At 31.4% G+C, this 27696-nt stretch overlaps 2 protein-coding genes across 3 annotated transcripts; one reads left to right on the forward strand and one right to left on the reverse strand.

Annotated features, from left to right (window-relative positions):
• Window positions 1–155: 155 nt before the first annotated feature.
• On the reverse strand, window positions 156–13888 carry LOC123705496 (GRIP and coiled-coil domain-containing protein 2-like). The gene is made up of 15 exons (XM_045654290.1): window positions 13610–13888; window positions 13056–13170; window positions 11866–12309; window positions 10053–11738; window positions 9874–9970; window positions 9390–9646; window positions 9128–9318; window positions 8631–9047; window positions 7399–7526; window positions 7021–7186; window positions 6411–6647; window positions 5726–5922; window positions 3795–3948; window positions 3280–3388; window positions 156–928 (listed from the first exon to the last, which is right to left on the reverse strand). The coding sequence occupies exons 1-15, from the start codon at window positions 13628–13630 to the stop codon at window positions 867–869; spliced, it is 4281 nt and encodes a 1426-aa protein (XP_045510246.1). The 5' UTR covers window positions 13631–13888; the 3' UTR covers window positions 156–866.
• Window positions 13889–14558: 670 nt separating this feature from the next.
• Window positions 14559–27682, forward strand: LOC123705503 (serine/threonine-protein kinase Pak). 2 transcript variants are annotated; one of them, XM_045654301.1, is made up of 13 exons: window positions 14559–14748; window positions 14974–15103; window positions 15296–15456; window positions 20613–20784; window positions 21582–21697; window positions 21869–21970; window positions 22383–22525; window positions 22735–22863; window positions 22939–23116; window positions 23309–23510; window positions 24033–24148; window positions 24445–24663; window positions 25302–27682. In XM_045654301.1, exons 2-13 carry the CDS (start codon window positions 14992–14994, stop codon window positions 25383–25385), a joined length of 1734 nt encoding a protein of 577 aa, XP_045510257.1. In that variant the 5' UTR covers window positions 14559–14748; window positions 14974–14991; the 3' UTR covers window positions 25386–27682. The 2 variants fall into 2 exon arrangements, with proteins under 2 accessions (XP_045510257.1, XP_045510266.1); XM_045654310.1 differs by having other exon boundaries at window positions 22383–22516.
• Window positions 27683–27696: the final 14 nt, after the last annotated feature.

Raw genomic sequence — 27696 nt, forward strand, 5'->3', positions numbered from 1 at the left:
GTATATAAAAATCGGTCAAGTACTAACGGGTGCTACTTAACCTAAGGGTTCCGTGCAAATATAGTTTTGATAGAAACCGATTTTATTTTAAGTATCGATATAATTACAAAGTATTTAAATATACATGCTAAGAGATTTTTTAATAAAACAACAAGTAGATTATTTTGCATATATTTATAATAATGAAATTTTATTACTATTTTACCTATTACAATCGGCTATGAATATTAGGTATTTGATAATAAATAATAAAACCTAGAATACAACTAATCAATCATAATAAAAAGAAGGCCATTTAGAAATACTATCTTATTATGCCAATGACTATATCCACTTGTACATACATATTATTTTCCTGAAATCGCATATACCTACCTATTCCCATTATTCCTATACTTTGAATAAAATTTAATAATTTTAAAAATTATTTGAGAATATTGGAATAAAATATAACAACATTTTAGATTTTTTTTTTTCATTTATGCGTTTTCGTCATTACTCGTTCAATTTTAATAAAAAAATTAAATAATCTATCAAAAATGTAAGAACTTTTACTAATATGGAATTTAATTATACAATTATGTTTAATATAACTAACCCATACTGAATATAAAAAATTGCAATTAAAATTAAATAAACGTTCATATAAAATAAATTTATTTCAAATTAAGCTTATATTACAACTGAAAATAATTATGAATAATTTATAATTACAGAGTCTAATTACACGTCATTATACATACTAAATGATGTAATTATAAAACGTTACAAAATTTCACATTAAAATGTTTCATGTTTATGTAATACCCAATTAGTATATTTCATCACAGATAATTTTATTGCTTTTTGCTGGAATGCGAGGTCCTTTATTTGCCACCTGGCCATGGTAAGTAACTGCCCCAACCCTTGCCTGGATTTGGATCATGTCCTGTAAAATAATTATGTATTTACTTGCAATAGTACAGAATACAGATAAAGTCGAACTTAAAGGTTATCTATAAAGCTTGCTGCGACCCGCGGTTTCACCCGCGTTGTTCCGCTCCTGTTGGTCTTAGCGTGATGATATATAGCCTACTAGCGGTCCGCCCCGGCTTCGCCCGTGGTACATGTTTACGTTTTCTCTACATAAGAACCATCCTCGTACTTCAAGGAATATAATAAAAAAAGAATTATCGAAATCGGTTCAGCCGTTCTCGAGTTATGGAATTACAACGAAAAGTGGCATTGATTTTTATATATTAGAAGATAGCCTTCCTCGATAAATGGGCTATCTAACACCGAAACAATTTTTCAAATCGGACCAGTAGTTCCTGAGATTAGCGCATTCAAACAAACAAACTCTTCAGCTTTATAATATTACTAGCTTACCGCCCGCGGCTTCGCCCGCTTTGTCTAAAACCTAATAAATTATATACTGAAACCTTCCTCTTGAATCACTTAGTTCAGGATACATCGCCCATTTTTGCAAGTGACGACTATCAAACTGATTTTCCGTTTGTAGCTTTATTTTGATGAGACACCAAATAATTTCGTGTACGAAACTCTCTATTGTGGTAGCTAACAGAGATAACAAGGATAAATTTTTTTGATTTGATGGTTCTCAAATATTTATTACGCAATTTGTAGGACAATATGTCTGTTGAATTATATAAACATTAATTAAGTGAAAACAAAAAAATCAGCTTGTTAGTAATCATTTATGATGACCTCGTTATCAATACACTTTGGAAAGGGGGACTCTTTGAACCAACCATAGATTTTGTAGGACAAATATTTTTTCGAATAATTTAGGTAATTATCTTGAGATTAAACAAAAAAAAATTCAGTTAGTAATAAATATTTGAGAACCATCAAATCAAAAATTTTTATCCTTATTATCTCTGTTAGCTACCACAATCGAGACTTTCGTACACGAAATTATTGGGCGTCTCATCAAAATAAAGCTACAAACGGAAAATTAGCTTGATAGTAGTCACTTTCAAAAATGGGCGATGTATCCTGAACTAACTCTATCTATTAAAAAAAACCGCATCAAAATCCGTTGCATAGTTTTAAAGATTTAAGCATACAAAGGGACATAGGGACAGAGAAAGCGACTTTGATTTATACTATGTATGTAGTGAAGTATAGATTAGCGTACCTAGTAGAAAGCTGTTGTTTAACCTTTTTTCTACTAATTATAATTTTTTTAACAAGGTATGTATTTGGGTGTAGAACAAGGTACTTATTGCGGTTTCTCTAAAAGACCGTAATTAAAAAATTAATAACCTGTTCCTTTGCTACGAAAAATTTAAAATATTATATTTTATTTTATACAAAATAAGCAAATAAATATAACGACTTTCTTTGCCCACCTATTTATGTATGTTTATATATGTTTACTCTACAATTTACAATGTCAAAGCAATTTATTTTAATGAGGTTTCTAACATTTGAAATAGTTTGGTAAGAAGCAAGTTCAAAGGCTTTTGAGCTTAGAAGTAAGAAGTTCTTTACCTATTGAATTCTTAACGGTTAAATTTATTTACTTTCTATTCATTCGTATTTTTTTAAATAAAGAATACATGAATCTAGAAGGAATTGTATCTATACTTCACTACATATTATTCAACGAAGTGCTCAGCCGCGTCTGTCTGTTCTGTTTGTTGAAAAACGGCTGCACCGTTTTTCATAAAATTTTCAACAATAATTAGCGTGGAAGGATTAAGTTGTAATTTGTTACGTTTAAGACTATGCAATCGAAACCGCAGGAGGATTTCGAGAAATATTATAAACGAATAGCTAGCATATTAATAAAAATTAAACTCATTATTTTATTGATGTCGATGCAAGTGATGCCAATCAATTGCTCATTTCTTAAAAAAAAAGCAAATTCTATAAAATAGTGTTAGTACTTATTCTAAAAATATTTTATTTCCGGTATAGATCGTTTTTATGCTTCTATCGTCTTGGTATCGCCAAATACTGGATTCTGTCTTGTATTTATTTTAGTCTGTGGCTCAATATAATGCATGTTTATATAAAAATATACCGGCCGAATTGATAATCTCCTCCTCCTTTTTTTTGAAGTCGGTTAAAAAATTGCATCCGACTATTTATAGTAGACCATGTATTGACGTATTATATATAATACTGTTATTATATTACATATCTCAACACCGTGTTTTATGCAAATGGAGAATTTGAATGTAAAATTAATGCAAAATTAATTTTAAGAAGAGATACATGACATTTGTGTGATATTTTTAAGTTTTTAAAAAAATCTTGTATATACTTTACCCTTGGCAACAGCTTGTATTTTTTGCATCTCATCCGAGGAGAGTGTTAGGATCTTCTGCAAAACAGGAACGAGCCGGCTTCTCTCGTCTCCCGGAGGCAGTGTTAAAAACTATTGAAGAATAATATCATTTTATTATTTTAAATGTTTTAAAAATGATGAAAAAGAAGCTTTTGTCTATTAACACAAAGGACTTAAGTTAGTGTTAATAACGTACAATATAATATGATCCTGTATTTTCACACATTTAATGACAAACATTATATATAAATATACTTAGTTCAATTAATAATTATCTTTTTTTTTCTAAATACACAGAAAACCGAATATAAATGGGATAGTGTCATTATAATAAAATGCACGATTATGATTTAAACTAATTTAAAATAATCTGGTAAATTACTCCCCTATCCGTAGCAATCAATCAAGCATACTTTTTTATGTGTGTGTGACATTATCATTTGGACTTTTAAAAAGACTGGGACTTTCCAAAAATCATTTAAATAAAGAGCAATACCTTCAAAGTGACGTTCTTCATGTACTCAGTGTTGTGCGCATTTTGCGACGAGCCGCGCACACGACGCAACTCCGACTTGAGCAGGTCGCTGAGCTGCGACATTCGGGCGCATTCCCGCTCCGACTCCGCTAGCAATACCGTCACATGTTTCACCCTGGACGATATGTCAATATTTAAATTCCTAAATATTTTAAACAAAAAACTATATCGCCTTCAAATGAATAGAGCAGGACAAAATAAAGTGGGACCAACCAACGGTGGGACAAAACAAATTTATAATACTAAAAAAAAAGAATCATCAAAATTTTTATTCTTTCCCAGTCTAAAGTTCTGAAATAACAAAATTAAAAAATACAGGGGAATTGCAAACTCTTTCTTACATTAAATGTGTTGATAAAAAACTTATAACACAAATATATACAGCTATGCTACGCGGTTTTACCTGCATTGCTCCGCTAAAAATAGCCTTCTTCGATAAATGGACTATCTAACACTGAAATAATTTTTCAAATCTGAAGTAAAGCGCGATAAGGGTGTTCAAGCAAACAAGCAAACATACAAGCGCTTCAGTTTTACAATACATATTAATCTAATCTATAATTAGAGTTCCTCCTAATTAAATTTGTTATCCATCAAGTAAGTCATCCTTGAACTCAAATTAGAAAGTATAGATATATAATGATAATAACGCTCATAAATATTAAAAGTATAACTTTGAATTATTGAGTGATTTGTTATCAGAAACAATTGAACGAAATCAGCTGAAATTCGATACATCTTTTTTATAAAAAGCGGCATAGATAAACATTTGTTTGTGCCGCCCCTTATGAAGCCTGAATTAACATGTTTGATAATCTTTTTCAAAGATAAATGAATATTTCCATTTATTTAATCTATATCTGTATCAAAGCAAGCAAAGGTATGTATACTAAATATCTGATAACAGTTATCAGATTATAATATATAAACAATAATTTTCTAGGAATCAATGTATGGTCGCGGAAGAATTCCAACCAATACCCGCGGCCCCATCATTAAAGCAGCTCGACGGAACACAGTGGGGTTTTAGTCGGTAAGAATCCGACATAACCCACGGCTCCTCCCCCGGGGGCAGTGGGTATCTTTGGAAGATTTCCCCACTATAAAAAAAAGGAATCAATGTATAAAATAAATCTGTCCTTCAGAAATAATTCCAGCGGCCAACAGTCAACACAAGCTTGTTATCCACTGCATTAACATAAATGAATTATTCATAAAATTTGGCTGCCCAATGAATAATTTTTATAGAAATACAACTAATGTGTCAAATCTATTTATTTATATTAATATAGAAACTGCTGTTTAATATTATAAATATGTTATACTGTTGATCTTTACATTATAATTTAGTAATATATTAAACTTTAAAAATCCTATTTTTTAGTTTCTGGTATTGAAATATTGAGCATTAATTTTGCTGAGACTATGCGAAATATCAACATAACTTATGTAAAAACGTTTTGATACTGATTTTTTATGTGGTGTCCATTTATTATATTATAATTTAGCATATGTTACTTCCTATTAGATGATTAAATAAGACTTCCCATCATATTATCCTATTCAGATATCATAATGCTGACATTGAGAAGCTAATTTTGATGGTAAATTTTTAATTTGTAGTCCTGAACGTTTCTACTTTGCGTAGTTGTAATGAAACATAATATAGCTTTTTATAATATATTACTCGCTTTTTAATGTATGCTTGCTTAAAGTAACAAAATACATCCTCTTGAGAAGGAAATTTCATTCATTAAAGTGTGATAAATATAAAAAGACACACCCAAAACCTTCAAATCTAACAATCAAAAACTCTACATGTAAAGTCACGTAAAGATACAATTAAAAAACCAGGAATCAAATGTAACGTTACTTTAAGTGTAAAAAAGTACCTCTGTTGTAATGTAAGTACTTTCCGCTTCAAGTCCGTGATCTCTTGCTCGGGTGTGAGTGCGAGTGACGATGTATCAAGCGTGTCGTCCTCAGTGACGCCCTCCTCTAGCAACCTCTCCAATGGCACTGGAGAACGCCGACTACCCCCAGATAGGAACGATTTAGACAACGGAGGCGATGGAGCCGATTCTGAACCCTGGATATTGAAAAATTAAACGTTTTTAGTAACTACCTCTATAAAAAGAGCGTGTGTGCCGAGCGCACGTGCCAGAATTGACACTTCTTTGGCAAGATTCAAAGATCCAAAATCATCGCCTTACTAAATGATGTGACGTGAGTTTACTCTCAATGCGCCTAAACAAGTTTCAACTCAATAATATCAACATGGACAACAGTGGAGACCGTATTTTACACTAATATTTGGATTTTGAAGCATAGGCATTTATGCATTATGCATGCATAGCATATTTTGTCATGAAAATGAATTCTGAAGCACATGAAGTTGACGACGGAAACATTATGCGTGGTTAAAGGTTGTTGACGCATTTAATTACATAGGTGACATGTTGAATTGGACTCTATACATTTTATACATACACATTTTTTATACTATATAATATACATATACTATAGAAAGGAAATTTTGCCATTATCGTTATAATCCTTATCTAAGAAAATTCTTACTTCTCCCTCTTCCCGAGGTATCATAGATACATTGATGTCCATTTCAGTGTCACTCATATCCTCTTTAGGTATCACTGGTATAGTGTATTTATCGCGATTTAAATCTTCTTCAAATTTGCCAGCTTTCATAGTTTCTTGTACAGTCGCAAGCTGTTTTCGCAAATTTTCTGTCTCCTTTTGGAGCTTTGTTTCCAAATCCGTTATTTGTGACTTGTAACATTGAGTTAATGTCGAAATCTGCAAATAGAGAAAAGAGTTAATCACTTACTGCATACACATCAATAAATCTGTTAATTAAAAAAAAAGAAAAGAAAGACAACACAATTAATTGAGCATTTCTTGAAAAATAATATGTGATAAACACTGTTTTTGTTCTGAGAAACATTAAAGTACTGATAGATGTGATTTTATAAAAAAGAGAGTGTGCCTAGCACACATGTCAGAAGCGATACTTCTTTGGCAAGATTCAAAGTTAACAAAATCGTCACCTTACTCCATGACATGACGATATTGTCATGAAGCAACCTTGAAATGTTACTAAACGCGCGAGAAGTTTTACCTCAAAAATATTATATTATGTATGATATATTTTATTCAGTAATTGCCTTACTTGGAGTTTATGTTGTGTTCTCTCGGATTCCAACTGTTGCGAAAGTCTCGTGAGATCGCTTTGCAACCTTGCTGTTCTCTGTTGAGCTCGGGAAGCATCAAAGCTCGCTTCAGCCCCTCGTTTACGCGCCGCTTCCAATTCCGCACTTTGTTCGGAATATTTTTCTCTGAAATATAACATAATATTATATAATTCAAAAATATTGAAAAAAAAATATTATAAATAAAAATTATATAGACACGTTATTGTTAGTTTTCAAACTACAAAGGTTGAATAAAAAAATGTCTATTGAAAAGGAATAATTTATAAATATATATGTATATTGTGATAGTTTTTATAAATTATACTTTATAATCATTAAATAAGTGTTGGACTTACTGTAGGGTATTCAATTTAAGGTTTAAGCTTTCAGTTTGTGCTTTCAGTGCAGCAGCTTCTTCCTTCAGTTGTTCTTCTTGACTGTGGTCAATTGTTTGATTTTGTCTTAACACTGCTTGAGCTCTGACCTGATGTAAGTAAATAAAAATTTATCACAATTGAAGTGGATGTAAAAAAAATTCTGAGTGCAATAATTTTGTTTAATGTTGTGGACCGGTATCTGGACTGATGGTTTGCCTGATGGCAAGGCTGCTCTGCAAATGTGGGCGGAGATGATTCTCCGCCCCCATTTGCAGAGCAGCCTTGCAAATATGCGTTGCTCACTTATGAGTGGGATATGAAGAATTGACGACGAAAATAAAGGACTGGGAAGTGTAAGAAAATAGAAACGCACCTCCAATTTACATAACAGTATGAAAGGAAAACAAGCACACAAATAACCCGTCACAAAATTTTGCGAAATATCTGCTTTATGGAAGTGCAAGCAAAGAGAGAGTTGACCTAAAAAGTCTACGACCTAAAAAGACTGACCTAAAAGCCATCCAATAAAAAACTTGTTTTACACAAAATTATAACACTATCTTTTGGTGTAAGGCGCGGCAGGCGCGGAAGATATAACGAAGTGCAGCGCAGCGCATTTTTTATTGTCAAACTATTATCGGCTTATAATAATATACGGGCATTTATAGCGCCTATTTGCGCGTGAGAGAGGGAGGTGGGGAAAACCAGCTAAAACTGAAACCACCCAAGCTCCTCCATGAAGCCAAGCACCTTGTGAGGGCTGCCGAAGGCTTCAGGCAGGGACCCGGGAGACCCCAGGTGTCTTGCCCTGTACTCCGCAATCCCCACATACATTCCATGATTACGTGGGCTGCCGTTTCCTCGGACGCTATGCATGCTCTGCATAGCGGACTGTCTGTGATACCTAAATTAAAGAGATGTTTGTTGAAGGGGCCGTGTCCTGTGAGGGTCCCTGTTATTACGCGTAGTTGCACTCTGCGCAGGTTGAGAATATGACGTACAAGTTTAGAGTCAAAAAATTATTATCGACTTTGTTCTTGACAATAAAAAATGTGCTGCGCCGCGGTTCGCCATATCTGCGCCGGTCCTAATAATTTTCAAATTCGGTTATATAGTTTTTTTAATGTATCCATTGCATATCCACATCATGAAAAAATTATTCCTCTTTTTATTAACATAAGTATAGTCTAACACTGTTGTTGGACACAAACCTTATAACTTGTATACTCTGTTTTTAAATCTGCCAACTCCATTGAAGTAATCCTCAAATTTTCATTTATTTCTGCACATTTAAACTCCAATTTCTTCATTTTATTATTGAGTTCAATTCTTTCTTCTCCAAAACTCATAATAATTTTCTCTTTTTCACTGAGAAGAGAAGTCATTTCTAAGTCTATTTCTTCATTCTTTCGCTTTTCGTCTTCGAGATCTTGCATTAATTTGGATATAATATCGTTTTTGGTGCTAATAACACTATCTTTTTCTTTGTTTTCCTGTAAACTATGTTGTATTTCTTCTTTAAGTACACGGTTTTGAGTTTCTTCTGTCTTAATTTGTTCTTCAAGAAGTTTTATTTGGGTTTTCATAGCAGTTATAGTTCCTTCTTGAGTATCAATTGTTGACTCCATCTATGGATGAAATAATAATTTATAGCCTATTTATAATATGTTTCATACAATAATAACTCATAATATGACTTAACACTTACTTTCATAATTTTCTTTTTCTTTTCTTCCATCTTAGTTGTAAGTTCTTTCATTGATTTTTCATAGTCTTCCATTTCTAAACTTAAGACATTCTTTTTTTTAACATCTCGCATAGCCTTTTCTAATTGCTCTTTTGTATTTTTATGCGAGCTCTTTTCCGTAGCTAATTGTTCATTTAACTGTGATTTTTCCACTATAGAAAGAAATATAATTAGAGATTATAACCAGTTTATTTTGAAAATTAAAAAAAAAATAAGAATGTACCTTCTAAATTCTCAATAGTCGATGTAAGGGACTTTATTTTTGATTCAAGTTCCATAATTTCAACTTTGGGTGTTTCAATATCGCGATTATTACTACTATCAACCTCATCAACACTAGTTTTTGTATTATTATCCGTGTTATTTTCATCAATCATCTTTTTAAGTTTTAACTTCTCTTGTTCTGAATTTTGCAACTGTGTAGTAGTTTCATTCAATTTCTTTTTCAATTTCAGAGCAAACATTCTTAATTTTGTATACCTGGAAAACACATAATAGGTATTCATCTGTTTTTTTTTTAATTTATATCATAGATATTTACTATTTATTGAAGAGAACATAGTCCACATGAGATGATTACTGAAATCATTAGTTTTACCCTGATTGTTATATGTAAATGACATGTTTTGTCCGAGGGTTAAATAAAAATATTTAAAAAAATGAAATTGTTCTGATTAATAAATTAAAAACAATTGTACAATATTTACTTGTCTTCAAATGTCTCATCTAAATCCTTCATTCGAGAATGTTCCTCAGCTTTGGATATAGTTGATGTAGACATATCTTCATTGGGTAACTCAGACACTAAAAAAATATTTAATAAGTATCTAGATAAATAAGTTTTATTTCAATTTACTAGTTACTAAACACGCAATCATTATATTACCATTACAAGAATTGGTTTTCAACCTGTCAAGCTCCTCTTTTAAAGTAATTATTAATGTTTCTTTCTCTTTTAATAATGAGAGAGTGGTATCTCTTTCAGTTATAAGTTTCTCATTATCTTCCTTGCTCTTGTTTGTATTCTCTTCTGAATTTTTCAAATAATTTTCCAATACAGTAATTCTGTCCAGTAATTCAACATTCTTGTTATTTTTCTCATCTCTATCTTTTTCAAGTGTTTCAATAAGATTTTCCATTTCAGAAATAGCTTTTTGTAATTTAGAAATTGCCTCACCTCTTTCCTTTAACACTTGATTAATTTCTTTCATCTCATTTAACAATTCATTGTTTTCTGTCTTGTAGCTTAATAATTTTGTTTTTAGATCTTCATACTCTGCAACTATGTTATCATATTCTTTTACTTTGCCTCGACATTCTTTCAATTCGGTTAATAAAGAGGAATTTTCCTGTTTATAGTTTGAAAGTTTTGTTTCCAACTTCACTAAGTCAGCTTGTAATGAAACATTTAAATCAGACAAATTTTCAATATCATCTTTAGGCTGCTCTAATGACAATTTGAGGGTTTCTACTTCTTCTCTTAGCAAACCATTCTCATCTTGTAAGTTTTCAAACTCTTTTTTGAGTTTTGAATTCTGATCATTTAGAATGGTAATGTTACTTTCTAATTCTTTAAGTTTTTCATCTCTTTCTGTTTTTGTTTGAAGTTTTAAATTTTCGTTTTCTTTACACACATTTTCTAATTGCAGCTTAACAGATTCAATATCTGATTTAATTTTATCATTTTCGTTTGACAGCAATTTGTTTTGATTCTCTAATTCAATGATATTATCCTTTGCATTTAATTTTTCTTTCACAAGAATTAATTTCTCACTTTCTAGAGCTTTTAGTTGCAAAATTAGATTTTGCTTTGTACCCTCATCTTCGTTTGTTTTTAATGTATCATTTTCTTCTTTTAACTTTTCGATTTGTAAAATAAATTGATTCATATCCTTTTCATTGTTTTGTAATTCTTGGACTTTCCTATTAATTTCATCTTTCAACATTTCATTTTCATTATTTTTTTCGTTTATTTCAATGTCTCTCTTAGTAATTAATGATCTTAGTTCATTTTCAATTTTAACTTTAAAATCAAGAGAATCTTGAAGTTGTTGTTTCAAATAAGATACCTCATTTTTCAGTGCAAGATTATCTTTTTCAAGACCAATATTTTCTTCTGACACTTTACTTTTATTCTTATTCTGCATGTTTACTTCATTTAATTGTTTTTCTAATTTGTCAATTCTTTCCTTAAGTGATAAGTTTTCTTTATTTAAAACATTCATTTGATTATCCAGTATTTTAGATGCTTTTATTATTTCATTTTGCCACTTAGGTATGTTTTCTGAATATTCATTAACAGTTTTAGTTAAAATAAACCTAGAATTCTTAAGTTGATTTATACATGATGCACATTTTAGAATTTTGTCTCTATAACTTTTCAACTTTATATTTGCTTTTTCTTTTTTAAACTTTTCATCTTCATATAATTTTGCTAATTCCTCTATTTTATTTTTATTTTCCATAGTCTCATTTTGCAAATCATTTTTTTCTGCTGTAGTTTTACTTAAATTAGATTCAAGCATCATAATTTGTTTGTTTAACTCCTCAAGTTGATCTTTATAGACTGTTTCTGAAATGGAAACATTTGCAATATAAACATTTTGAAGTAATCAAATTAAAGATAATTATCTAAACTAAATTATATCATTCAATTATAAAGTAATGGAAAGTGTGAATGGTTATTTTAAAATACCAACCCTCTTGAACTTTTTGTTCTAAAAGTTGTAGTTGTTCCCTTTGTTGCAGACCAATATTGTTAAATTCTGCAGTTCTAGATTCCATTTCAGTCAATTGATTGATGAGTTGTTCATTCTCTTCCATGAGACGATTATTTTGTCTTTTGAGGGAAGTTATTTCACTATCCACATCTGAGAGCTTTTGTAATGCAATTGCTAGATTTTGATCTCTTATTATAATATCTGCTTTATATTTTTTTATTTCTTCATCATAATTATTGACCCTATCTTCATAACTTTTTATTTTATTCTGAGCTACATCTATTTCTGTTATGTAATTAAGTTTTTGTTCTGTAAGGGAATCTACAAGCTCCTCTAATGTTTTAATATTATTTGATAATGCCTTTTTTTCAGTATCAGAATCTTGTTCTTTTTTCTTAAATTTATCAAGTTCTATCTGGCACTCTGAAAAGTAAATCTGTATTAATAATGGTTAAAAATATTGATCAATCATTAGGTTAGCTGTAGTTAATAACTGAACTAAAACAAAAGCCATAGTCTAGGGATAGTCTATATCTTATAAATTGATTCAGGACCAGAATCAATACATAACAAAGATATAAATACAGTGTAAACTCTATATAACGACACTCGATTTAACGACAAACTCTCCAAAGCGTCAAAATCAATTGCCTTTGGTTGGTTTAGCTTATCTACCATACAATGATACACTCTACATAGCATCACACTCACTCTCAATAACGACAACAATTTAGTAATAATCTTGACGTCATTCATACCGAACTTTCTAATAAATTCGTTCTATTGTTTACAAATTGGGATTGCTTGCACGTGTAGACTGTTTTTGACCATGACTAATAAGTATGAGTCATGGATTATCTATACGATTATATTCTTAGTTGCTCACAAACTTTCAAACTGTAAACATGGCTAGTAAAAGAAAATCATTCTGTATTGACGACTACTGACAACAGACTATACACAATAGCGTTCAAGTAACATTCTTTTTTATGTACATAACTACTAACACTAGTCTGAAATAAATTTTCTCTTTTTCTTATTCTGATTTTTCTTCTCTCCATTTAACGACAACTCTATATAACGCCATAAAATGCACAGTCCCTTCGGTGTCGTTATATAGAGTTTACACTGTATTCTATGAATTCAAATTAAAATTATTAATAACCAACCTGTTTTTGCTTGCTTGGCTTTCTGTGCTATAGCTAGGAGACCTTTGCATTTAACAATTAAATCATCTCTACTTAAATCATCAAATGGACTTCTTTTGGGAGTTTCTCCTGGACCCTAAAATAAATGTTATGTACATATTATAATATGTCCTGAAATTGTAGCTAATAAAATTGACAATCAAGCATACTCTTAAATTTGTTTCAATAACATTTTATCATTTTTAAAAATGAATTAGTTAGTTATCAGTACTTACTAACAGTGATTTAACAGTTTGTATCCTTGAAATTAGTTAGGCAGTATAATATATATGTATAAAAAAACTTTACTTTAGACATATTATATAATTGCATACATATAAACTCTCATTATACCCTATGATCTCAAGTTTAGATTTTAAATTGATTTAGATTCTAAACTGAATACAGAAAGTAATATTACACAATATAATGTTGATAATATTTATGTAAGAATATTAGTAAAATCTCAACAATTTCTCTTCAAATTCGCAACAACGTAATAATAAAAAATCTCTTCTGTGTCAATTATTTATTACCTTTCCTTCGGAGTTATCCATTACGATATTATTGGATATGATAAAGAATTATACAAGTAACTTAGCAGAAGCTATGCCTCCATATCTTAAATAACGTAAGCTATTGATACAAGTTCCACCCGAACACAGAAATGTTATTAAACTATTTTGAATAAATAAATTATTTTCATTTGAAGTTTTCGCTTTGGAGTTTACATTTACAGCTCGCAAAGATTTTAGTTTTCTTGTTAGTATTTGTTTGAAAAAACTCAAAAGTCAGAATGCGTATGCGTAGCAGGTAGGTAGGTATGTCAAAAAGCAAAAAGTCATATCAAAATCATGTCAAAATGACGTGATAGATACCTACCTATAGAAACGCGTTGGAAACGCGCCATGAAAGAAGGTCCACCACAGATTACTTATTAGTTATTAAGTAAATTACTTGCTCCGTGTTATGAGGTGTTAAGTAACAGACAAATACAATAAGGCCGGCCGTACAAGGACGGCTCGAGCAGTTAACGGCTGAGCTACGTACACGGACTGCTCGAGGGGTCGGTCGTTGACTTGACAACTTGACTTGGCTTGAAGCGGTCGCGACAGTCCGTGTACGGTAGTGAATGAATATAAGTCAGAGTATAAGTTCACCGCGTGGTCACCGCTTCAAGCCGTCGCGGTCGCGTCGGTCTCAACTGCTTAAAGCGGTCCGTGCGTGGCCGCCCTAAAAATCTTATAAAAATCCAATAAAAATCGAATCTATTATTACTTGCTCTGTGACATAGACAAAGAGTATAATGTATATATAGGGCACATAATTGTATTCTGTGCTAATAGTTGAAATAATTTTATATAACAAATTCATCAAAATCACAATCAAAATATTATGTTTGGGATCAAAATAATACGCGATCGTGGGTCATTCATACAGTTGGCAAATTCTATATATTATTTTCACTTGCAACTTCGAATTTTAGCTTTCACAGATTACTACAAATTTTAAATGGCGGATCTAGTCATCGCTAATGTCGTTTTTTAAGTGAAGAGAGAACTAAAATAATAAATACTTTATTGTCTATTTGGTTCCATTACAGTCTTAGTGCTATGACGTATTGAAATGTGAATTGTTAATTATTGAATATTTGTATTGATTCCTTTGCTTCAAGGTATGTTATTATGGGTCATCAAGCATAACACGATGGTTGCGATCCTTGCGGGGCGCGTCCATGAGTAATAATATTGTTTTATATTATATTTGTATGCCTTTGTCGAATCGTGGTATCACGGCTGCTTCTTCTTTGATATATACATCATTTCAAGACATTTTCAGTGAAACTTATCAGTCTGTGTAAAATATTCTCTAACTGCTAAATAAAGATCTTATTCTGCAGAGTGCGAGAGAAGACAGAATGTCGAGCGATGAAGATAAACCTCCTGCGCCTCCTGTCCGGCTAACTAGCAATCGAGCAACAGACCGTGTCGATTCTGTTGCATCTGTTGACATGAGACCACTGCCGAAAGGTAATCCTTTTCTAAGAAACTTGCTGATACAAAGAGTATTTAGTGATTTTTTTTTTAAGTTTATTATGGAAAATTGAATTCAAATTGATTTTTATCATTGTATTCTTAGTCTGATTATATCTATTATAACATTTGGTGTAGGTTTTAAACATGAATCTGTAATTAATCATATAATTTTCGGTGTATTTACAGAACCTGATGATGGTGGTGATAGAAAGAAAAAAACTTTGAAAGCTAAAATAAAGGGCTCAAAAAGTACTGCTCATAATGACAACAAGCCTAATATAAGCTATCCAACTAATTTTGAACACACTGTTCATGTGGGATTTGATGCAGTAACAGGAGAATTTACAGTAAGTAAAATATAAGTTTGCACACTATTACACACACACATATTGCCCTCTTGAGTCTTGACAGATATGGAAATTCCCATGACACACCACACAAATAGTATGCCTTTTTTGTATTAATTGTGTGTCTTATAAGAAATTAAAGCCTTTATTTTAATATGCACTAGCACATAATAATATATCCACCATAGAGATGTTGAGACAAAATGCTTTTAAAACAGTTTGATATGAGCTTCTAAGCTGCAACACATTGCATTTTGCTTTGCTTCAAAAATTATATATTTGTTAGGAAAAGTAAATGCTGCTCCCTTATTTTTTTCTCATGTATCACAATTCTTAAAAAAATACCTTAATGGTTCAAAATTATATGAAGTAGTGTTGATTTAGAGTGGTTGCAGCATATATAAAAATGTAGGAAGTATGTACGTAATTCAGTAATATAGTAATGAATATAACAATAGAAAAACAAATGTATACAAATAAAAAGTATAAAATGCATGCTTAGACACTTATAGAAAGCACAAAATAAAAAGATATATAACAATATTATAATATATTTTAAATAGAACTTGATATGATTATAATTTAAACATGATTACCCTTTTTGGTGAATGAAGTTGATATTAAACAATACAAAGAGTATTGTTATTCATAGTACCCTTAATAATATACAAATGATCATGTAATTGAGTTCCATGTATTGCCGCTTTTGTTTCAAGCTGCCTATAACAGTAAGTAATAGCTTGTGTCCTCTGTCCATTTATATTATCGTCATTTAAAATGCTTAATATATTTTTTTATATAATTGTTAATATGGTGTTTAACAATGTGAGGTATTTGAAAAACCCATAATTGATATTTAAAATTTAAGTTGTCACCATGTATTACTTTGAAGAACTCTCTGCAAAAATGTGTTGCCTTCTACAATAATCAGTCTCACTGTTATTTCGGTATTTATATTGCTTAAGGTGGATGTTCCGACCGTCCCTCCATACATTTTTGATTACCTCTAAACACTTAACACAGACACTATTTCTTTAAAACTAATCATTTTATCACTTCTCTATAATGAAATGTGTGCGCGTTCGACCTTTTTAATCAATAATTTACAATATTTACTTAGAAAAACAACAGTAAAATACCGGAAAAATTTGACACTTCTACAGTAGTGTGCGTGACTTTTGCCAAGCGAAACACGACATAAAGCACGACATCTAGCGCATAGACTATATACTTATTACAGATCTAGCGCGTCAATGTCTAAACGAAAGGCGATGTTTAGACATAAGACGCGCTAGATGTCGTGCATTCGCGTTCGTTATCTTATACATAATGAGCATAATTCTAATAAATCAAAGTTCTATGTAAAAATTGAGTAATTTCATTTCCAATCGTTCAAAGAAAATAACAATAAAATAAAATAAAACTAATGACCTTAGAAACTATGTTTTTTTTTGTAAACAATTTATTACTCATTATTGTTCGTCCGTCGTAGGTCTGTAAACTGTATTGTACACTGAAGGTAAATGGTACTGTAGGTACTTTAGTTCGGCGTCGTCGTCGGCTTGATATAAATTACATTCTTGATTTCATTGACACGCGCTATGATTTGCGCGCGGAATTTCTTGTGTTGTGAATTTATTTTTGTATGCTATGCATTTTAATTGATTCAAATTGCAATGTTTCTCTAGTATGCATTTAAGACTATATTGTAAATTGTAATAATTGATCGTGGGTATAGTAATTAATTATTCTAATAACGCAATTAGTAATATATGTATTTTCGGTGGGATTCAAAACAAAAAATTGGCCCGTGATTTTTATGAAATTTCACCACATTGCAAATCACATCAATCATAGTTCATACACATGTATGACGAAAGTGATTAGTATTGTGGCTAACATTGACTCATCAGTTCATCACTGAAACCAGTGATAAATCAGTACCTATATCATATTGTGTTTGAATATTTTTAAACAATGATACAAGTATACAATTATTATAAATCGGTAAACTATCAAAGTAATCACAAACTTGCAAACATTGGTAAAATGTCCAGTAGTTTATGAGCCTATTCATTACAATCAAACAAACAAACAAAGTTTTCCTCTTTATAATATTAGTGTAGACAAACACTATGAATACGATCACGAATGCAAATTCGGGGATTTTCTAATTATTGCTAAATAATAATTGAATTCGTTTTGAAATACTCTATAATTTTTAGTGTATAAATATTAAATAGACATTTATAATGTGGTGCTCATTTTTTTTGTACTGCTAACGCTATTGTAGGTACCTATTTTCGTTGTTTTATTTCAAGTGAACACGGCCATACAATTTTGTCACGAGCCGCCTATGATTGTAGGTACTTTTGTTAGGCTCCTTCGTCGTCCGCGTCGCGTCCGCGTCGGCTCGAAAGTTCTTGATTTCATTGTCACGCGCTATGATTTGCGCGCGGATTTTCTTGTGTTGTGAATTTATTTTTGTATTATTATTATTTTTTATTTTTTTTTATTTTATTGATTCAAATAAAATATTTCACTAGTATGCATTTGAGACTATATTGTATTATGTATAATTTATCGTAGGTATAGTTATTCTTATAACGCAGTTATATTTTCGGTGGGACAATTTGACCCGTGATTTTTCTGAAATATCACCACGTTGCAAATCACATCAATCATACACACGTATGACGAAAGTATAGTGGCTAACATTGACTCATCAGTTCATCACTGAAACCAGTGATAAATCAGTATATCATATTTTATTGTGTTTGAATATTTTTTAAACAACGATATATACAATATTATTATAAATCGGTAAACTACCAAAGTACTTCCGAATTTTCAGACAGACAAACAAGTAGTTTGAACACGCAGTTTTCTTATACTAGTAGCAAAAATCAAAACCATAATATTATGTTTACCTACTACCTATATTTTACTAAAAGTCGAGTGCGTCGAAATCGTAAATAATAATATAATGTTTTTCACCTTCCTGGTTATTTTCCCATAGTAAATAGTGTTTTAGGTTTGTTGTTGTAGGTAGGAATAATAATAATTATTCTTACTTGTTGGTTATGAAATGTATATTGAAATAATTTACTTTTACAAATCATTAGTGATATTAGTTTTGAGTGAAAATGCTTGGATCAGCATAATATTATATGGTACTTCAAATACATGTTTTGATAAAAAAACAATAGTGTAATAAAATAAAACTGCGTTTTATTGTAATCAATGTTGACAGTTTTAAATTCCAAAATTATTGATCAATAAAATAGTTTACACCAACAAATATAACTTTTATTTTTATAACCATCGTTCATAATATAAACCGTAGCAGGTGGCGTTTTGAAGTTCTGTCTACTCATACAGAAAAATGGAAAACTTGTTTTTTTTGTAAACAATTTATTACTCATTATTGTTGTTTGGCTGTGTGTTTGGCAACTCGAAGCGTGGTCGTCCGTCGTAGGTACTTTTGTTCGGCGTCGCGTCGTCGCTCGTCCGCGTCGGCTTGATATAAAACATTCTTGATTTCATTGACACGCGCTATGATTTGCGCGCGGAATTTCTTGTGTTGTGAATTTATTTTTGTATGTTATGCATTTTAATTGAATCAAATTGCAATATTTCTCTAGTATGCATTTGAGACTATATTGTAATAATTGATCGTGGGTAGGTATAGTAATTAATTATTCTAATAACGCAATTATATTTTCGGTGGGATTCAAAACAAAAAATTGGCCCGTGATTTTTATGAAATTTCACCACATTGCAAATTATATATTATACAATTACAATTACAATTATTATAAATCGGTAAACTATCAAAGTAATCACAAACTTGCAAAATATGCTTTTCCGAATTTTCAGACAGACACACAATTTTATTAGTTTGTTTTATCAAAGTAGGTACCTATACCTATACGCTTACGTCGCGCGTCGCGTCGCGTCGTCGAAAACGGTGCGCCCAGAAACAAACATACCTACCTAATTCAGTTACAATCCTTTTTTTGTTCCGTAATATATTGTATTCTAATACGATTTTTTTTATTCGTCGGCCAGTTCTACTAGGTATAAAAAGATAAAATTGAAATATAATTATTGTAGCGACAGCCATATGTTACTATGTTTTCGTAAATATGTTTTTCACCTTCCTGGTTATTTTCACATAATCTTATATATTATATATAAATGAATCGCAAAATGTGTTGGTAAGCGCATAACTCGAGAACGGCTGAACCGATTTCGATAATTCTTTTTTTATTATATTCCTTGAAGTACGAGGATGGTTCTTACTTCTTATGGAGAGAAAACGTAAACATGTACCACGGGCGAAGCCGGGGCGGACCGCTAGTAAATAATAAAATAATAAATAGTGTATTAGATTTGTTATTGTATCTTGTATACCTACGAATAATTATTCTTACGTCTTGTTGGGAAATGTTCAAATACCTACCTATTGAAATAATTTACTGTTACAAATCATTAGTGTTATTAGGTAGTTTTGAGTGAATAGGCATGGATCAGAAATTCAGAATATAATATGCTACTAACTACTCAAATACATACACGCCAAACTTGTTTTACATTCACGCCATCTAGAGTTCAATCTTTATCATTTTTGTATACGTCTGTGTGTGTAAACGACCCTGTATGCAATGACAGATGTTAAAACGCATGGTTTTACCGAATTGGGTGGATTTTAAGGCAATGATATGACATATTTAAATAAAATATAATATTCAGTAATCGCCATGACTATTCCTACGACCTTAATCTTTTCCAATTACGCAAAAACTCAAATAAACTAGAAATGTAGAATTCAGCGCCATCTAGCGGGACATTGGCTGGGAACAGATCGTAGCAATCACCTTAATGCAGCAGTATTTTAGTATCTATAGCAGTATTGCAAAAAATTGTCACATAATATAGTGCTTGCATTTTGTTTTTGTTTAGTTCTAGAGTTCAATTAATATTAGAAATAGAGGTACTTCGGTATTATATCAAATATTCCCTCCTACATAATTCTAAATGAACACTTGAGCTATAGCATGAGTATCACTTGTAGTGGAAACTTGGATTTTATACATTTTATTTGTTGTAGTATTATAATGAATATATTACTGTAACTAAGGATCTGTTTTCAGGGTATGCCTGAGGCATGGGCACGGCTGTTAATGGCCTCAAACATTAGCAAACAAGAACAGAAGAGTAATCCACAAGCAGTTCTTGATGTTCTTAAATGGTATGATGCATCAGCAACCCAACCGCCTGTATCTAAATACATGACGTCCGCCCAGATGCATACAACTCATTCAGGTAATATATAAATTAAGTGCTCAGCAGAAGTTTCACAATACTTCTTTTTGTGAAATAATATAATTTTTAAGGCTAATGAAATATGATAAAGAATGTCAACAAACTGCCAAGGCCAAAACATCTTATTTGAATTAATACTTTATGCCATTGCCAATTGAAAATAAAATAATAACAAAAATATTAAAAACAAAAAAAAACTGTAAAGAATTAGTAATATCAGAAGTTGTGCCATATTACATATTTAGAAACTGTTTCATTTTGTATATTTTTTATGTTGAATAAAGAAAATATAAAATACTTAATTCTGTGAAAATGTATTTATTATGTTATAGTCAGATTATCATATTTGTTTTTCATTTTACTTAATCTAAATCTTGATGCCATGAAACAAGAATGGCCAACAAATGATTTTGAAGCTTGATTTTATAAAAATGGTTTAAATATGATGCAGGATAGGACAGAAATAACCCACACAGTTTATGTATCTGTTAAATAATATGAACTAATTCAGTCAGTTTTAGTATATAGAAAGCCTTGTAAGCAATATTTTTTTTTGACATTGATCAATATCAATTTCACGAAAAAATTGCTCAGGCAACTGACTGACTTAGTTCATATTATTTATTATTTATACTTCTATGCAATCATATGTTAAGAAAAATTAAAAACTTATTACCTCACTATTGCAGTATCACTTAATAATGATCAGTTGTTTACGTTTTTTTGCTGTCTTATTGGCATTACTATAAATACAGTTTACCTTCTAATGCAAACCATTTATTTAAATTCTTCAATAGGTTCCTCAGTGTCTCGAGTTTCTTCGAGTAGTCCTTCATCATCTACACCTACAGACACAGAGCATCCAGAGCCCCCACCCCCACCACCTTCAAGACCAGACCGTACTAAGAGCATTGTAAGATATTTCCTAGATATAATAAATAATTTTTTAAATATGCTAAAAATCAAATATGTTATGTATAAACTTATTATATATAGCAGTTTAGTGCTATTTAATTTCTTACAATTTTCTAAAGGATTCAGGATAAAGTGGTAAAATCTCATAACAATTACCAAAATGTTGCAGTATACTAAACCAATAGAAGAAGAAGAGGCCCCTCCCCAACGACCCGCACCTGCGCCTGCGTCTCCTCCGCACGTTCCGCATCCTGCTCTCACTACACATTCTGTCAGTTACTTTTATAATTTTATTTATTAATAACTCCTTCTGAAACATAGGCTAACTAGAAAGTAGAAACATATTATAAAATTCAAAATACTTGAGGATAAAATATATATTATATTAATTAATTTATGAAACAAAATAAGTTTATTGTATTCATCTTATATCTGTAATACAACATAACTTATAAACAGTAATTTTTTAAAGTGCTACAAGCTATTAAAATTGTAAATTATTTTTATTATTTTAATTATAAATATTTCAAATATTATATATTATTAATATTTCAAATGGTATGGCCATTTTAATTGGCATAAACTCGTGTCAAAAGCCTAGCTTCTGTTTGGGTGGCAGAGCGTATTAAAATCAAATTCAAAATACGGCAGGTAATATTTATTATATTTTTCGTATTTTATAGATATGCAGTAGAGCAGAGGTGGTGGGGCCGGTATTGCCGTTGGACCGCAACAAGAACCCCGCGCACACGCCGCCCGCGCTCGCGCCCGCACACGCGCCGCCCGCCAACGGCGCGCCCGCTGCTACTGAGACAGGGTATGTCAGGTATACTTGCGTTTGAATCACATGTACTGTATGGGGACTTCTACTTTGATGTTATATTCGTGTTTATAATACATAATATTATTATGAATGGATAAAATAATATAAACTTGTGGCAAATATAAAATCATATGTGCTACTAGGGACACTTTTATTTGTTGAAGATGATTTTTAGAATCTTGTCATAGCGATACAAAATAATCTTTTTACAGAAGGTCTACTGGACAACAGCAGAGGAAAAAGAAAATGACTGATGAGGAGATTTTAGAAAAATTAAGAACAATTGTTAGTGTCGGTGATCCCAATAGAAAATATACAAAAATGGAAAAAATTGGACAAGGGTAAAACTCAGCGAATTTATTTCCAGTAGTATAGAGTAATATTTTCTTAATATTTATGGTTTATTATTATTTTAGAGCGTCAGGCACTGTGTATACGGCAATTGAGACCTCAACAGGAATGGAGGTTGCTATAAAACAAATGAATCTTAGTCAGCAACCTAAAAAGGAACTTATTATTAATGAAATCCTTGTGATGCGGGAGAATAAACACAATAATGTTGTCAATTACCTTGATAGCTATCTCGTGAATGAGGTAAGGCCTGTTTATGTATTCTGTATCTTTTTAAATATAGGTGTATGAAAAAGTCTATGTATACTCAATAAATCATTAAAAATAAAATATTCATTAGAAATAGCAATTCACACAAAACAATATAATATCTTTAATTATTTTTGTAAGGTTTCATACTTATATCCAGGATTGTTTTTCTATGATAACTTGCAGGAGCTGTGGGTAGTGATGGAATATTTAGCGGGTGGGTCTCTCACTGACGTTGTGACCGAGACGTGTATGGACGAAGGCCAGATAGCGGCCGTGTGTCGCGAAGTGCTGCAAGCGCTGCACTTCCTGCACACCAACCATGTGATACATCGCGATATTAAGTCCGATAATATACTACTTGGTCTCGACGGACAAGTCAAATTAAGTATGTGATGAGTGATGACATATTATCTACATTTATCAAGAATTCATTTCTTAATATTTTTTGCCAACTTAAAGTAAATCCATGCAGTAATTTGAGTTTAGCCATACATACAGATTACAGACAAAAATCCTAAAAACATATTTTTGGCTTCAATATTGTATGCAGATCATGCCCCAAGTATTATATAAAAAAAAATTAATATGCAGTTTTGACTTTTTTCATATTATTATGTATGGGGCCATCCATTCATCATGTGATGTTTTTTTGGCATTTTTTCGTACCTTGCCGAAAAAAAAAGTACACGTGATATATTACCCCCCCCCCCCCAATTCCCCTCTTGTGATATTTAGTGATTATTCATTTAAACCTCCCCCCCCCCCCCCCTTTCGAGCCTCACGTGATTAACGGACAGCCCCCATGGATATGAAATTATATTATTTTACGATTTTGAATAGTATTGTTTCGTACTTGTATTACTATGTCAGAATTTCTTTTTTACTAAAAATATAAATTAATTTACAGCTGATTTCGGTTTTTGCGCGCAAATATCTCCTGAACAAAATAAACGAACTACCATGGTGGGTACACCATATTGGATGGCACCAGAAGTGGTAACAAGGAAGCAGTATGGACCAAAGGTAAAAACAAAATTTATTTGCACATATAGGTATATGTGTTAACGGAAATGTATGTAATCCGTCATTGTATAAAATTCCTAGGAAATGTATTTAATTCCTAAAATCATGTGAAATGTGTAAAAATTTCCTAATACGATATTGGAATTGTTTACAATTCCTTGATTTAATACATTTCCAGTATCATATACAAAACCAAGTGCTCGACCCCAGCAGTCTGTGTAGTTTTTTTTAGTGCAGTGGATCTTGACTTATAAATAGTGTAATACTTTTGAATCAAATTTTATGTTATCTTTTAGGTGGATGTATGGTCATTAGGAATAATGGCTATTGAAATGATAGAAGGAGAGCCCCCCTATCTTAATGAAAATCCCCTGCGAGCGTTATACCTAATCGCTACTAATGGTAAACCAGACATCAAAGACAAAGATAAACTTAGTGCTGTTTTTCAAGACTTCCTTGACCAGTGCCTAGAAGTGGATGTAGAAAGGCGCGCTACAGCACTAGATTTACTTAAGGTTTGTTTCCATTTTTTGTAATAGGTCATCATATTCTTATTTTATATAAAATTAACTTTCAGCCAGCGTTGTTAATCAAAAATCCGCATAATTCCCGTTCCATGGTCGGTAGACGGTCAGGCAGACAGACAGGATTACTTTCGAATTATAATATGTATTAGTAGCGATACAGACTACTATATTAATTTGATTAAAAGTCATGGTCTAAGATCCAAATATAGGTCGACCTTCACCGGCGTGATAATAGAATGAGACGAGTTACGAGATAATAGAATGAGATGAGTGAAGGTAGACTTTGTTGTTTGGATCTTCTACCATCATAGCAAATTAGGAATGATGGAGTATAAGCTAAATGTTGCATTTGCGATGTTGATAAATATGAATGGAACAAAATAGATAGACACTAAAGAAAGCTAAATTAATTTGGTATAAACTGGACCTTGCCAGTCCAAATTTTATTTGGTTTGTTAGTTAAAAACGTAACATATTCTAGAACTAATCACTAAAAGTGAAATAGCCAATAAATGTTTACATGTTGTGATAACATTATATAATAACACACACATATTGTGTGTACTTGATTACGATATAAAATACAATTTATACGTACCTTTTTTCATGCATTTTTTTACTCACAGCATCCGTTCCTAAAAATGGCTCGGCCGTTGGCCTCGTTGACGCCTCTGATAATGGCAGCGAAAGAGGCCGCAAAGGGCCATTAGCGGCGGCCCCCGGCGCCCGCCGCGCCGCGCGCGCCGCCCTCCCCCCGCGCCGCCGCCGCGCCACCACGCCCGGCGCCCCAGCGCCCCGCGCCCCCGCGCCCGGCGCCCCCCGCGCCCCGCTAGCGCGTCCAGTGCCTCTCTGCGTCCGCAGCACATTGTATTCCGCGACTCGGCCACTTGCGCCCGACGGCACCCCTCGACTCGACCTCTCTATCTCTGATATTTAGGTATAGAGACGTCCGACAAGTGGCTGCAAGCTATACAAAGTATATATTTTTACAAGCGACTATGAATTAACGATAATGCAGTCCAGTAGCCGTAACGAGTACTGTAGTGTCGCGTAGGAGTTATTCGTTTCGCGTCGGTGACGTGATCTCTGATTGACGTGTTTCGCTCGACTAGCGGGAGTATTTGAATAGAATGTAGATATAGTGTGTTAGAGTTGAATCGAATTGTTACGGTTATCTGCAAACGAAGACTGGCAGTTTATATATTAGATTTATAAATATTAGAATACTTATAGGACTTTGTAATAGTACGATCAGCTTTTTCACTGTGATGATATTTGGTGACAGTAGATTGGAACACGTCAGTGCAGGGCGAGAGCTTAGCGTTAGATATGTGCTGTACCTAAAGTACATATTAAATATATACTAGAACTGACCGTCAACGATATATTTGTATTAAAAATTTGATTGGCGTAAGTGATAAAAATAGGGAAAATTTTTGAATACCTATTTACTGTAATTTTTTTGGTCATAAATTTTCTTAAAATTTATATATATCAACTTTAAATATTTTACTGTGCTTCTATTTATTTTATGTAATGTTTGACCTTTTTTTTAATGTGTAAGCTTTATTTTGCTACTAGATAGCTAGTTTAATATTTAATATTTTAAACTGCTTTAATTATGTATGTTGAAAAGTTTTTTTTTTTTATTATAAAATTGAGATTTGAACATTTTTCATTGATTCGTTTTTTTTAATGTTTGTTATAATGCTATTTTTTAACATAATCATAAAACTCATACTTGGTTTTGAGTAAATCATTTATTGTTAGTCATGGAAATGAAGCATTTACATAGTATTAAGTTTAAATAGTTTATTTATATGACATGAATATTAATCTGGTATTATAAAAGCATATTGGCGCCATTACATTTTAATAAAAAAAATCTATGGTAGGTAATTCACGAGAATACTACTACTTAATCGAGAGTAAGTTTGACGACATTTGATTAAAAAGAGAGTATGTTTATAATTACTGAATACCAAATTTAAACACACATTGTGTTGTGTGTACAATATAATATGTGTGTTTAAAATCCTATTCTTTCCTATTAAAGTTATATGTCTTCCGCAATTAATTAAACCTTACAAGTTTGTTTGCAAACTCTCGAAAGAAAATGTTTGGAAATGGAATTCAAAACGCATTTATAAAACATTTAAGACAATATACATTAGACACTAGATAGATTTAAAGAATAACCAAACCATGCTATATTATTATATAACTACGCAAAAAGTATTTTTCATTTTTAAGAAATGTCCTCTCTGCTTTATATTATATAGGTTGTGCCGAAAGACGCTGTTTTTAGTTATTATTTTGCTATTTAATATTAAAGGTGAGATAAGCAATTGTATGGACAACATTGAATGACATGATTTAGGCCTTAACATTGAAACTGATTGATTACTTAAAGCATACTATGTTAATCTTATAGGTATATGTGGCCATACCTGCAAAATGTAAAATAATATAATACCTACTTAAAATGAAGAAAACATTATAATATTTATTATAGTAGGTACAAGATGTATTTTAATGTTACATGAAAATACTTGTAACTCTTTATTAGACGTGAATAAATACAATTTAATGAAATAAAACAAATATACCGTATTATTTACCTTTATTTAAACAAAAATATAAAGTTATATATTTCTACTTTCCTTTTAGTTTTACTGAATGAAAATTGACTGGCCTTAACGACTTATACTAAAAATACATTTAACATGGCCTATGTATACTAATATAGTGCATCCATACAAAACTATTGTACAATAATGAATATAGAAAGTTTGTTCATAATAGCAGATATTTCAGAGCTTGGAAGTTTCAGTATGATAGTATATAATTTAAGGAGTGTATTACCTATGTGATCTTGAAGATGAATTTGCAAGTATGAATAAGATAAAATGAAAGTTGATATGTAATTATATCTATAAATTAAGTTGAAAATGTATTATTAATAAATGTAATGAAATAAAATGAAAATAAATGGCGTGATTAGTAACTTTCACCATTTAC

Source organism: Colias croceus, chromosome 2, assembly GCF_905220415.1.
Source record: "Colias croceus chromosome 2, ilColCroc2.1".
NCBI lineage: Eukaryota > Metazoa > Arthropoda > Insecta > Lepidoptera > Pieridae > Colias > Colias croceus.

What these genes read in the sequence shown, in the direction of transcription:
- LOC123705496 (XM_045654290.1), bottom strand. Translation starts at nt 13,630, where the DNA reads ATGGATAACTCCGAAGGAAAG. An exon ending in AGAAAAAGAAAATTATGAAA is followed by an intron (nt 9,048 to 9,127) that starts GTAAGTGTTAAG and finishes TTTCATCCATAG; the next exon opens with ATGGAGTCAACAATTGATAC. An exon ending in TGAAGAACGTCACTTTGAAG is followed by an intron (nt 3,389 to 3,794) that starts GTATTGCTCTTT and finishes ATTCTTCAATAG; the next exon opens with TTTTTAACACTGCCTCCGGG.
- LOC123705503 (XM_045654301.1), top strand. Translation starts at nt 14,992, where the DNA reads ATGTCGAGCGATGAAGATAAACCTCCTGCGCCTCCTGTCCGGCTAACT. An exon ending in CAGTAACAGGAGAATTTACA is followed by an intron (nt 15,457 to 20,612) that starts GTAAGTAAAATA and finishes ATCTGTTTTCAG; the next exon opens with GGTATGCCTGAGGCATGGGC. An exon ending in ACTGAGACAGGGTATGTCAG is followed by an intron (nt 22,526 to 22,734) that starts GTATACTTGCGT and finishes ATCTTTTTACAG; the next exon opens with AAGGTCTACTGGACAACAGC.